The sequence below is a fragment of the Solea senegalensis genome, linkage group LG4, assembly GCF_019176455.1.
Source record: "Solea senegalensis isolate Sse05_10M linkage group LG4, IFAPA_SoseM_1, whole genome shotgun sequence".
Classification (NCBI taxonomy): Eukaryota; Metazoa; Chordata; class Actinopteri; order Pleuronectiformes; family Soleidae; genus Solea; species Solea senegalensis.
Window position 1 is genome coordinate 18,723,130 of NC_058024.1, and position 13,675 is coordinate 18,736,804.

General features: G+C 37.1%; 1 protein-coding gene and 1 long non-coding RNA gene across 2 annotated transcripts; one reads left to right on the plus strand and one right to left on the minus strand.

The window, feature by feature from the left end:
• Positions 1 to 3,941: 3,941 nt before the first annotated feature.
• LOC122768568 lies at positions 3,942 to 4,823 on the plus strand. Its single transcript, XR_006360319.1, has 2 exons — positions 3,942 to 4,283; positions 4,615 to 4,823. It is a non-coding gene; the product is annotated as an uncharacterized LOC122768568 (long non-coding RNA).
• Positions 4,824 to 10,926: 6,103 nt separating this feature from the next.
• LOC122768559 (transcription factor HES-1-like) lies at positions 10,927 to 12,568 on the minus strand. Its single transcript, XM_044024640.1, has 2 exons — positions 12,431 to 12,568; positions 10,927 to 12,327 (listed from the first exon to the last, which is right to left on the minus strand). Exons 1-2 carry the CDS (start codon positions 12,551 to 12,553, stop codon positions 11,992 to 11,994), a joined length of 459 nt encoding a protein of 152 aa, XP_043880575.1. The 5' UTR covers positions 12,554 to 12,568; the 3' UTR covers positions 10,927 to 11,991.
• Positions 12,569 to 13,675: the final 1,107 nt, after the last annotated feature.

The following is a 13,675-nucleotide window of genomic DNA, read 5'->3' on the forward strand; positions in this document are numbered from 1 at the left end:
GCTCACTCCTGCTACAAGAGAGTACTTGCACAACAGTCTTTAACATGAAGCCAAATTCTGTCTGAATACAGCCCACAGAATAAAGGTTTTATTTCAAGTCATCGTATCGAAAAATAAAAGGTTCTAACATTTGGCGCAACTTTCACTTAAATAATCCGAGTTGTCTCTCTGCCAGGTTTGTGTCCTCCTAAAGAAAAGAAACGCGCTCTAATCCTGAAGCCTACAATCTCATTTATGAAAGAAACTATGCAGGATAGCCGTGCATCCCTAAAGCGAGTAACGCATAGTTTTGCAGGGGAAGATAAAAATCCCCTGCTGGGAGGCCTCCCAACATGACGCGCAAAAAGACTATGAACACAAAAAGGTTCAACTCCTTTAGAGGGAAATAAACTTGGCAGAGTGAGACAAGTCAGCATTAATATTGAATTCAATTTCAGTTAGCTACTACAAAGGCTGATGGCAGTATGTAAAGTTAAAGACTTAAATGAATATCAAAAGTGTGCCAACAAATGCCAGATTTAAAGTATATCATAACATTATCCATGGGCTGAATAACACCTACAATCTAATATGACTACACTTACATATAAATAAAAAGTTTATTTCATAATCAAATCAGGAACCAGTTATCTTATCAAAGCAATTACCAGTTGAGAATAAAGGAAGACCTGGTCTAGCTCATCATAATCAATTACTTAATTTTTACAGCACTTTGAAAGAATAAGCTACAGTAAACTTTGATGCATTTACTACATGATTCATTAGTTCCCACGTTTGTCAACAGTCCAAGTTGCAACTATGATAACTGAGATTCAAGACCAAAATTCAATTTTAAATTAAAGCTATTTCAAAATAAGGTACCAGAATTTCCTGCAGAAATCAGATGCCTCAAGACTAATCAACTTTAAAATCTTGGCATGCATCAGTGTGTAAATAAAGGCCTTTGCACTCAGTAACGCAAAACAAAAAAATTTGATTATTGTAATGCCATTGTGTCAGGCATTGTAAATGTTTAGATGCAAATTAACTTTATAAATTGAGTGGACACGATTTACCCACAAAGATCATGTGGCAAAGGCCTTTAATACTTACCTTAAAGCTAAAAATTTTACCTGTTTTTGAAAGAATTTGAATTTGCTTGTTGTCTAATTGGTGTGCATCTTGCCAGTCTTGCAGCATAAATTTTGTTCACCTTTCTGGTGCAGTAAAGTCAATTGGAGTGTTAGTCTTGGTCCAAAGGTCAGATTAACGTCAGTCCAAGTCAGTCATCACACACACACACACACGCTCATCCAGGAAAACTTAGTAGGAAAAACAGATCAGAAATGATAGACTGGCATAAACACCAAGACCAAGTACAGTCATGACACAGTGGCCATGAAAAATCAAGATTGAGGTCAGAGCAGGTATAGTAATGGCACGGCGGCCAAGTGAAATTTCACCTTAACTAAAACGCGATCTAATTAAGATGGACATGCAGGGATGTCGGTGCTCCTCTTGACTGATGCTAGAAGAAAAGTACAGGTTAGTTCACTTACTGTGCATGGACGCGGAAGGCACCCATGTTTGTCTATATAAAATGACTATACGCGCAAGGCCAGACGTACAATAACACAAATAGGCCATGAAGGCACGGGCACAGTTAGCGATAATGGCCTACTGCATTAAGGACGTATGGCAATACAAAGGCAATGGCACGGCTGCCATCCAAAGCCAGGTACTGTGTTTGTAGATCACAAGGATCTATTTTAACGTGCTAGGGATAAAGGTTGATTAATGGCCACGAAGGAAAAGAGAAAAAAAAAAAGGCACAGCGGCCAAGAAGTCTAAGCCTTGTGACAGAGTGTACAAGGCACAACATTAATTTTATTCCTACCATCTAGCTTTAACTGTACACCAACATCCATTTAAACCTCATTTAAGATCTGGTCCTCCAACATCACTATATTTTAGTGCTAAAGAAAACGGTTCAAGTTGATATTTCTTTTACCCTTTTAGAGACACATGTTCTCATTAAAGTGAGGAAAGGCACGAGGAGGGCCAGGACAGATCGACACGGCGGCCGGAAGAGCGATGGCCCGCGGCCTGCGTGTCACTTACCGTCCTAAGAAACAGTTGGAAAGAAAAAGTTGTTATGGGCACAGAGGCAAGGCAAGAAAACACCTCCATAGAGAGGCGTGTTCTTACCTTTGCATGTAAATTGCCAGTGTAATTCGGTAGTTAGCTGTGGGCAGCAAGACTAGCAAGTCAGTTGCCGACACCTAAGTACCTTCACTTTCAAAAAACACAACACACAAGTTTTCTTTTGTTTATTGCCCTACTCTGCAAACCCTACCACACATGGAGGCCAAGTAGCCCCCAGAGAAGACATAAAAAAAATATGGACTCACCCTTTGTAGACGGACCTAAAAAGGAAATGTTAGTGCATTATATCAATCATCTAAGCCCTTCAAGACACCATATCTACTTTAATATGAACTGCTGAACATAATCATATTCTCAGACCATCTTAACTGTTCAATCCAGGCATCTCAGTCACACACAACCCATTTGTTCAGAGAGAGAATTCCAAACACTCCGTCAGTCACCTGATTCTTTCAAATCACTCGCTCAGCAGTTCCACAAAAATATAACCAACGAGGACCAGATTTCAGACCACCAATAAAGTGGACAGGAACATACAAAACCAACCTGTGGCAAATGCTCCATGTACAACCCTCAGCTATTTGACAGATGGAAAGCAGAAGAATCGAAAGAACGTGGCCATGTTGGACAATGCAGATAGATGTAGGCACAGCGGCCAAGAAAGAGTGGGGACACAGCGGCCACCCAGAATTAAATCATGACACCTACTATTTGACAATCTTCATGAAGATCAATCTGGGGGGAAAAAAACAAACAAAAAAATGTTTGAATTCAGTCTCCAGCCTTGACAATGTTCAAGTTCATACTGTTACAGGTGTAAAATAACTAGGTAGAGTGTTCTAGAATGTGTTTGTGTGAGGTACAGACAGGGTTCACCCAGTCTGAGATATAAAGACTCACTTTCAGTGAAAACATTGCTGCAAGCACAAATTCTATTCTAACAGTGAAACAAAGAAATTATAATAATCACATAATCACAAGTGATGTAGAATAAAGTTGATTAAGATTTAAGGAATGCCTTTTAAGTTCAAGTATAGAAATGCCAGTAGCCACACTCTTTAAAAACACAATACACTTATATTATACAGGTGTGATTAAATTAATATTATATATTGCCATCAGTTAAATACATTATTAGCCATAACATTTTCAGTGATGTAGATGAATATCTCTAAAGGGGTCACTCACCTTTTCTTGACAGCCTCAGGCTTTTGTATATGGCGGGTCCGACCAGGTCTCCGTGAGCAGGAAGCAAGTTGTTCCTTTAAAAAAAAAGTTTGTATTTTAATGTCTACATTAAAAGTTTAGAATTATTAAAGACATGTATAACCCTGAATCTGTTTTTAAACATTTAACAAAAAAACAAATAAGTCTTTCCAGTGAAAAACTCAATAGTAATGACAATGAGTGGAACAGTGAGTTAACATAGCACAGCAGCCATTTTAACTTGTTTTTAGTCTTGTTTTGTCTATTTTGATAATGTTTAATTTTGTTAAATGTGAATATTTCCTGATTTCTTTGCTCTATTTAACAATCACTGAATCCAAATAATTTAAGAATATAAGTGAATTTAACAACAGTGAACAACATTTAAAGGGATAGTCCATGCTTGGGAAGATGAATGTCTATTAAAACTAGACCATCTATGTAGCAGAAATGTGAAATAATATTTTAAGTAAGTGTCTTCTTGGCCGAGAAAAACAGAAAAAATTAATTTTGGCTCATGTAGATGAAAGACAACAACTCCCAGAATGCACTGCGCTCGCTGCCCCGCGAGAGTCTCGCTGTCTCAAGCTTCGAAGCAGACAGCGCTAATTGCGTGAAACATGGATGGTGTAAACACACAAACCCGTGTGAGCGACAACTCGGCGAATACATTACAGACCTGTAAATTACTCAGGTTGTTTTTCTATGGTGCTACATTGTACCGGGGTGTGCAGTAAAAACAAGTTAAGGACAAGCAGTAAGTTCCGTCATTCGCCGGTCAGAGTTTCAGAGCGGTGCAAGCCTGATGCCTGATGCCTGAAGGCTAAGCTAAGATAGTAAGGAGTTTTGGAGAAGACACTTTAGACATGGACAAGCTGGAAACTCAGAGGGTTCACAGTCCCCATTTCCAACACGAAGACGTCACTGGAGAGGTAAGACTGACCCTAATACTCTGCTCTATTTCTGCTCACATCGGCAGTAAAGCAAGTAACGTTTGATAGACCATTATACATACGAAATATACAAGTTTGCTTTCGCTTGAGAATAATGTAATTAAATGTTTTAATGTTATTCATATTTGTTTACCACGATCATTTTCAGTGTGTACTAACATCTAATGTTATTCATAGTCTATATAGACAACATTAGAATGTTCACAGCTAATTCATTCATTGGCATATTTTGCTGAAAGGTTTACGTTTCCTGGAAAATAGTAAAATCTTCGTTCATATTTCATGTGTAATTGTATTCTTTGTCCTTTAGGAGCGTGGCTGAATCAAGTCTTTGAGAAAATCTTCACACCACACACCATCCAGTGTCTGCTTCTCTTCCAGATTCCTCCAGCTGTGCCACATCAGATTCTGTCACCACTGTACATGTTTCCTAATTTATTTTTGTTTGCATATTGTGTTAGAGATTCTTTTAGATTCGTCTTCTTGTTTATTTTATATTAAAAAATTTTCCTTTGTTAATAATAGAGCTGTATTTTGTTTTTGTTTATCCTGCATTCATGCATACACCAGTTCAACAGTAAAGACTCGTGAAAGGAGGCCGTATAGTTAATGATTTTGTTGTTATATTAATTACTATACTACACAAGTTAGATTTACACAATACAAATGATGCAGTTGTCATCAGTAAACATAGTAGCTCTCATTCTGAAGTGTTTATCAACTGTTTTCTCCAAAAGAAATCACTTTTCATCTAATAATACTCTAATGGCTAGAAAAGAAACCACAACCAATATGAATTTTATTTTTTATTGATACTACTACTATAACAATAATAATACATTCTGGTAATGAAGTCTTGTCCCCCTATGGGTGAGTCTAAATAGTGCAGAGCTGGCGTTGTAGTTTCAAACCTTGAACGACGTTTGCCGTCCACTAAATCACAGGTTAATGAAAATAGAAATTAGTCGCAGCCCCATTTAAACCAATGACTTAACTGCTGTAACCAGACAAAACGGCTGCCAATTCAGATAACTGGCTGACAATGAGGCACAGCTTGAATATTGAGGTAAGGTTAATGTTGAGCTAAGTTTGAGCATATACTTCAGCAAACAGAGTCACCATTAAGATAACTTGACAAAAGTTACTCACCATTCTGGACAGGCCACCAATCTGGACCAGGTCGAACACGCCATCCTGGAGCGCCTTGCTGCGTTTTTACACAGGAGCTGATGCACGCGGCCACCTTTTCGGCGTCTGACGTCACGCCGCGGTAGTTTTCTCTTTTTTTCCTCTTCATTTTTTTAAAGTTCCCTCCTTTTTTGAGTTTTTATGGTGGTGGGTGCATTACCGCCACAAGTTCCCTCTTCCCGGAACAGTTTCAGTAGTTAAGTAGTCTTATTTTCGTTTCACGGCTCGTGCAGCTTCTCTTCAAAGTAACAGCACGGAACTGTCGGTTGGAGGAAGATTAAATAAGAAGAGGAGGAGGAAGTAATCAGCGGTCATCAGCTGATTGAAAAACACCTGCGTGAAGATGAGCAGGTGTGTTTGGTGCATTACCGCCACCATCTGGTATGGAGTGTGAATCGAAATGTTGATCTAACTGAACTATTACTTAAAAGTAGAAATAATAAAATAAATAATAATTATATATATTTTAACTTGCCTATGTATACATATATATATAATTTAATGTATATATGTATGTGTATATATGTATATATATATATATATATATATATATATATATATATATATATATATATATATATATATATATATATATATATATATATATATACATATAAATAAATAAAAACAGTTTAAATCATTACAAATCTGAGAAATAATGTGTTGTTCAGTTCTGTATGGCCAAATCTGATCCTCGGTGATATATTTTCCTCTTTCCTGCTTCTTTCCGTGTGCCTAGCCGCTCCCACTTTTCTTTGGATAGTGTAAAACCATTTGTTTAATGATGCTGTTCATTTCTGTTTTGCTTAATGTTATTGCTAAATCTATATTATTATGTCCTGTTGCTGCTTTTGCAACCTTGTCTGCTATTTCGTTACCTTTAACCACAATGTGTGCTGGTATCCATAAACATATTACTGTGAGTCCCATCATCTGAATTCTATATAATGTTTGTTGTATTTCTATTATGAGGTCTTGTCTGCTTTCGTAGCGCTGTTACGTAACGTTGTTACTTTAATCAGTAACTAATAATGTAACGCATTGTTGTTTTAAATTCAGTAACTCCATTTCCGTTACCAAACGCTGCGTTACTCTGTTCCTTTTGGTGAGGGTTTACAACAGCACACAGTTCTCATTTCATTTTAGTGATCAATAAAGTTTAATTGAATTGAAAAAAAAAGCACTTGTCACCCTCTAGCATCCCACACATAATCAAGCATGCGTCATGAAGAGGACGGGACAGGTCAGGGCACGGCATGATGGTGAGTGAGAGGGGAAGATTTCTCCTCGTGGAGGTATTTACATTATTTTCAACTGGAGAGCACATGAGGGAAAGACAACATTTCAGTAACCTGTGTCCTGGTTCAAAAATACTTTCTACGGCACCTGGAGAAGTGGCATGCTTCGACAAACTTAGTTAGGTCATCTGCTGTTGGGTTTAACATACAAACTTGGTACACATGTTCATTAGGTGGGGACGGTCAAAAAAGTCAATGACGACTTTCCTGTGACTCCTTCAGGAAGGCCGCTATCTTGGATTGCACGCCAAATTGGCCATTTTGCACCAATGGTATTTGAACGAACTTGTCCTTCAGCTTTTGTGTGATCACCTGGTCCGTTTGGAACCAAACTTGCTAGGATTGATGATAGTCCGGCTCTGTTTGAAAATATTTAATTTCGAAAACAGCGCCCCCTGGTGACAGCCGACAATATGACATTTGGTATTTGAACTAACAACTCCTACAACTTTTGGCCAATCAACCTAATACATTTTTTTTCAGGTGATGCATTTTTGTGTCATGTGTTAAAATGTGATGATATTTGTTAAACCCCTTTTTTTCATGACAATGTTGTGGTTTTGATTGAAATTGAGCTCTGTGGAGCTATGATCATCTTTGATGTTGTCATGTTAACTTGATTTGTTCAAGAAGCTGTGTTTTGACAGTCGGAGATATGTTCATTATTATGTAAAACTGATCTCATATTGTTTTGTCTTTTGTAAAGACGATGATTCCTCCACTCACTTTGAGTGCAGTTTCCCTGTCGTGACGTCTTTGTGACGTATCATCACATCTACTTGCCTCCAGCAGAGGCTTTTATCAAGGCTTTTATCAAACATTTACTTGATCAAAAATATCTTCTGTTCTTGTTGTTTCTTCTCAAGCCTTGTTGTGATGCAGGATAACTTAGTTGTCCCATAATAATTTGTCATAACTATCTCATTCTGCCACATCATCCTTTAATTCAGTATTTAATTCTTTTAAAACAGTATAATTCACAGACACACACACACACACATGGTCTTTGTGCATCTTTAATCTGAGAATCTCATCATGTGACATGATGGGCTAATTTTATCCATCTCACTCGATTTACACCAAATGAAGTGAGGGTTTTTACTTCATGTCCTTGGTTAAGTGTTGACGATGACCTGATTGCTGAGTCAAAGTTTTGGTGCAGGCCTCACTTCCTTGGTATTGGAATTTAAAAGAAACTTCAAAGACAACCTTTGTCTCCTCATGTGATGAGTAATGAGACTCACATCTATTGTTCCTCCAGTGAAAAGACAACGTGTGGGAAAAAATCGCTCACATAACCATTTGGGACAATAGACTGAAACCTCTGTCCTGAAGAGGTTAAGAGGTGATGTCGAGTCATTCAACCACTGAGGCATCAAAGTAAGAACAAAAATGCAAATTTATTCGACAGAAAAATGTTTAAAAGGTGCAATTGAATAGACTGATTTTTGGCAAATAACAAACTGAATACATCTTTTTATACCCACATTTGAGCCAGCTCACTGGGCTACATTCAACATTCAACCACTAAAACAAATCTTTCTGTTCAGGAATGCAAGTAAATAAATATAGTTTGGCAGAATAGAAATGAAAAACTATGTAAGAGAGAACCTTTGCAGCCTTCAGTTAGCATTAAAACTAAAAAGGTCTTTAGTTTGTCCATTGTGGGCTACTGTAAAAATGTGGTATCATGTAAATGTGGTATTTAGTTAATGCCACTTTTTGCCAAATGGAAATAATTCCACTGAAATGTCACACATTGTACTTTTAATAATGAAATGTAACATTATGTTAGAGCAATGTCGTACATTAATGAGGACATTTGTCTTTGTTTTCAAGACATATACAGTACATATACTCATATTACACTTTTGAGTTGAATGTTAAAAACAAGGACTAACACTGAAATAAACATATTGATCCCCAGTTACCAGCAGCACACAGGAAACTATGTGTCAGTGGACAGAGTGTGGGAAATCTCTGGACAAATGAATCACAGACCAGTGAGATTAGCATCTTTAAACACACCAGCAGTCGTCTATTGTCCGAGATTTGGCGCAAGTCAGGAACAGCTGCTGCTTATGTAGACCTCCAAACATAAACACTTGTTTATGTTAAATATGTCAAATACTTTTATTTTTATTTAGATTTTAATAAACACAAGCTAAAATGCAGATGCCAATTGGTGTATTGTGATCTCTTTCTTTATTATAAATGAAATTTTGGAGGTAACCAATGAGGTCGTTTCCCTCCAGATGGTTGGTGATGTCAGCCTGAGTCTCCATTACAGCTCACGTCCAACAAAAGGTCCTCTCAAAGGCCTTTTGTGGTTTTTGATCTTCTGTGACCATTTCATTCAAACAGCCAGTGTGAGAAAGTGAGGGAAACTTTCTTTCTCACACCAAACAAACAGCCACAAGACAAGCAACACACCTGCTACATCTGGACACTGCAAGCATTTTTTGTTCTTTCAAAAATAAACAGAAATGAATAGATAGCTTGCAAACTCATGGCCCTGTATTAACGTTACATAGCATACATAACGGTAGCATACATAATCATTTTTGATATTTATATATGATATATGATAAACGTACTTTGTTGTAGACATGGTGGTAATAAGATGCATAACAATAATCTTGACTGATAACTCAATTGTCTATAATCACAGTTGCTTGGGTACAAGCACAAAAGCAGCAGCGGTAATTGTTACCTTTAAATAGCCTTGATCACTATCATTAGCCATTTTTATTGTGTTCTTCATGAATATTTTGTCATCGTGAAACTGAACTGAGTCACTATTTGTTTTCCCTTGTTGTAAAATGTCTCAGTTACAGTTTTGTATAGTGACTAATAATTTAAGACTCAAAATCTTAAAAATATGTTTTAAACATCTAAAGATGTTGACATGATTTTTTGAGTGCTGAATAAAACAAATTCCTGTTTGCTTTCAGACATTCTTTAAACTAAGTGAGGACAAACATTAAATATACATGTGTGTCAGTTTTGGGGGTAAAGTTATGGAACAAACTCAATGATGAAATGAAATTGTGTAATACTCTTTTGGGGTTCAAAAATAGTTTGACGTGTAAAATAATTATAGTTTACAATGCGAATTGAAAGTCTAGTACTATTATTGTAAGTGCAATGTTATATGTATTTTCTCTACATTTCTGATTTTCTTTTGTTTTTGCAGGCAAAAATATGCCACGTGCTTGCGCCTATTCCTTTTTCAGTTATTGGCATAATTTTGTTAAATGATCTTTACTTTTTCTATGAATGTAACTGAAAATTAAGCTATTCATTCATTCATTCATTCATTTTAAGTTAAACATTTCCTTCTTCAAAGAGCCTGCACAGTCAGTTTCCTCTGGTTTCCCACACGCTGTCCTTTCACTGCTCCAACAATACAAGTGTGTCCTATTATACATCACATTAGACACGGTGAGTGATCTCTTTAAATGTCAAATTGGAATGTTTTACATTATAACAAGCAAGAGAGGATTTCTAAAGTCCTTCAACCCTGTTTGTCAGCTAATATTTGTTGTCATATCTTGTTCATGTTCAATATGGCTTGTAAATGTTTATGTCCTGTTGTAACTTTTGATATTCCTCGATGCCCTTCCCAGCCAGGACGGCATTGTGAATAAGAATTTATTTGCTTGTTAAAAATGTCAATTCCTGCAGATAAACACTGTCTAATCATCAAACATATTAAGGACATATAAAAACATGAACAATTTTTTTTTTTTGACTGAATCAGGACAATCTCTCTGTATTTAATATGTATTTCTCTTCTGTCAGAGAGTTCTTCCTGTTAAAAGGGAGTTTTTTTCTCTCCACTGATGCCTAGTGCTTGCTCACTGATGGGTTTCTCTGCTCTCCTTGATGTTGTCTATGTACAGTGCCTTGAGACAATGTACGTTGTTATTTGGCGCTATGCAAATAAAATTGAATTGAATTCAATTGAATTATGATACAATTACTCCTCAGGCTGCAAGTGATCTTGACTTTTGACCTTCACATTCCGTGTAAAGAACACATTGAAGTGAAAGACATTTAAAGCAGATGTTTATAGTTTCTTATCTTCATCATCATATAGAGGAGAAATGTAAACAAAGAGCAAGTAACCAATATTTTCATCAGACAGCATTTGTTTATTCAATAAACAACAAGTGTAAACAGTTCAACTCCAGGTGATGATGCATCACAACAACAACTTGTAGATTTCTACAAGACACACTGTACTCTGAGAGAGTCAAGGAACAAGAGTCTTTATAAAAGACAAACAGGTAAAAGTATCTGAGGACACAGTTCTCACTGTACTTTCACTCTTTTTTACAAATGGATTAAAGGTTTGCTCTTCATTAATAAAAGCAAAAATACTCAAAGCACTTTACGTAAGACAACATTATTCTCAGTGATCAGAAACTTCAGCTGATCCTGAAAATAATAAAGTCATATTGTCACAATAAAACTGTGACATTAAAGTGAAACTTTAACAATAAAAGTTCAAACATATTGATCTGCAACAGATCAGGTTTCAATAATCACATCAAATGATCTGCAGTAAACAATGATAACATGTCCTAAAAAAGGACAATAACTCAACAATTGATCAACATGATCAAAACTATTCAAGATGTAACAAACATCACAGGAAACATGAAGATATGAAGCAACACTTTTAGAAAAAGTGATCTTGATCTTACAACAGATCAGTTTTATGTCCATAAAAAAGGACATTTAGATATTTCTCATGTCAATAATCAATATGATCCATGTCCAAAAAGAACTGAATAACTTTTAGGGAAAAGTAATTTTAATCTTACAACAGATCAGTTGTATGTCCATAAAAAGGACATTTAAATATTTCCCATGTCAAAGATCAAAATGATCTAAGATAACAAATGTTATCATAACATTATATAATACCAGTACATGAAGTAGACTGAGGTATAATAACAATAATTGCTGCTGCAATCAGATTGGATTCATGCAACATGCATGACAAGATGTTCTCTTTCTGAACTTGAAAGATAGAGTTTGTGTCATTTCCTCAGGAAATGTCAAACACACAGATACAGACTTCTGTTCATACAGAAGAACAAGTCCTTCAATTTCACTGAATTCACTTCCAGTAATCTTTGACCACTGTGGTCATCTCACTTTGTCTGGTTGTAACTCCAGTCTGTGGGTGTCTACCACGGCCTCCAGGGGGCGCTGTGGACTGGACTCTTGTCTTTGGTGATGCTGGTCTGGTCCGTGGAGCTCAGAGGAGAGAAGTCAGCCTCTGTCAGGTTCTTATCAGAGGAAGACTGCAGCTTGTTGAAGTTCTTCATCATCAGTCTTCTCTGCTGTTGATTGTGCTGCTGCAGCTGTGTCAGGACACAGACTGTCATCTCCAGGATGTCTGCTTTCTCCAGCTTGGAGTCTGGCTGCTGTTTGAGGAACTCTGGACCCAGGAGAGACTTGAGCTGCTCAATGCTGCTGTTGATTCTCTCTCTGCGTAACTTCTCCACCAGAGGCTTTCTGAGCTGCAGAGAAAAGAGCAAAGTCATTAATGGACTGATTCTGGAGTAAAGTGTGAGCATGAACAAAGACAGAAGATGAAATGTTCTTGAATGTTCTTCAATTTACCTTGTGAGTCAGAGTCAGATGTTCCTGAGAGTTGGTCAGAGCTGCAGTGATTGTAGGTGCCATGTCTGGATCTGTGTGCTGTAGAGGTCTCTGTAGAGAGAATCTGATCTCTGCTGGCTTCATCCCTCCTATTTATAGTCCCACATCTCCATATGAATGTGTGGGTCTTGGTCTGACTGCACTTTCTCACACTCTCAGCCAATCAGAGAGCCCTAAGAGAAGAAAAGGGACTGCAGAGCTGCCACATGCTCAATTGTCATATTAGCAGAGGTCAACAGATAGATCTCAGTCCCCTGAGATGTAACTCGGAGGACGGGGGTGATGGAGAGAGACTCACAGAACTGTAAATCTGTGAATGTGGTGACTGTAAAGAGAAATCTGATGCCGATCAATGACTTAAATGAAGGAGCACACTCTAATAATCATGTCACAGATGTGTGAAACCAAACACTCTTCAGAGTCTGAGTACAAATTAATTTAAACGTCCTTTTCCCCCTTTTTTTTTTAAATGTAGACAAGAGGTTGAGGTTTTCACATAAAATATTTAGTATTAAACTAGTAAATTTATCAGAAAGGATGAAATGATTTTGATTTTTGATTTTGACCAAAATACACAGGTATTATAAGATGACTTTTTAATGTTGAAACTTTCCCAATCTCATAATATTAAAGGAAATCTGAATCCATCTTTAAATCACCACCATACTTCTTGGGTCATGACCTTCATCTCCAGAAAAGCTGTAATACTGCTCACAAACAGACAAACTGTGATGTTTATTAGATAGTATTTTTCCTGCTCTAGACCAATGGAAAGTCATGATGATATTCGGAGTTATTTCTTTTGAATGGGGACAAAGACTTGCTGTGGTCCTGATGTAACAGGTGCGCTCTCTTTGCTGTGCTAAGTGTGAGTAGAAGGTCGCTCTCAGTTTCCCACGTGCACAACAATAGACACTTGTGTAATTGATGCTGGACACGAGCTGTAACAGAGACACGGCCTGACGTCACCGACCATCTGGAGAGGGAAAAAAAAACACATTCATGTTTTCAAAGTTACATCCAAATCTCAAGAATACAGCACAAACACACTTCACATGGAAGCAGTGGTCCGCAATGTTTATTATAACTTTTAAAATAAACCATAAATTAAGTTTTTAGTCAAGCAAATGGATGAATATTTACGATGTTCACATGAGGACGTGAGGTTGGGAAGGACAGCTGTTTCCTGAAGTGTGTCTATTCCCT

What these genes read in the sequence shown, in the direction of transcription:
- LOC122768559 (XM_044024640.1), bottom strand. Translation starts at nt 12,553, where the DNA reads ATGAAGCCAGCAGAGATCAGATTCTCTCTACAGAGACCTCTACAGCAC. An exon ending in ATCTGACTCTGACTCACAAG is followed by an intron (nt 12,328 to 12,430) that starts GTAAATTGAAGA and finishes TTTTCTCTGCAG; the next exon opens with CTCAGAAAGCCTCTGGTGGA.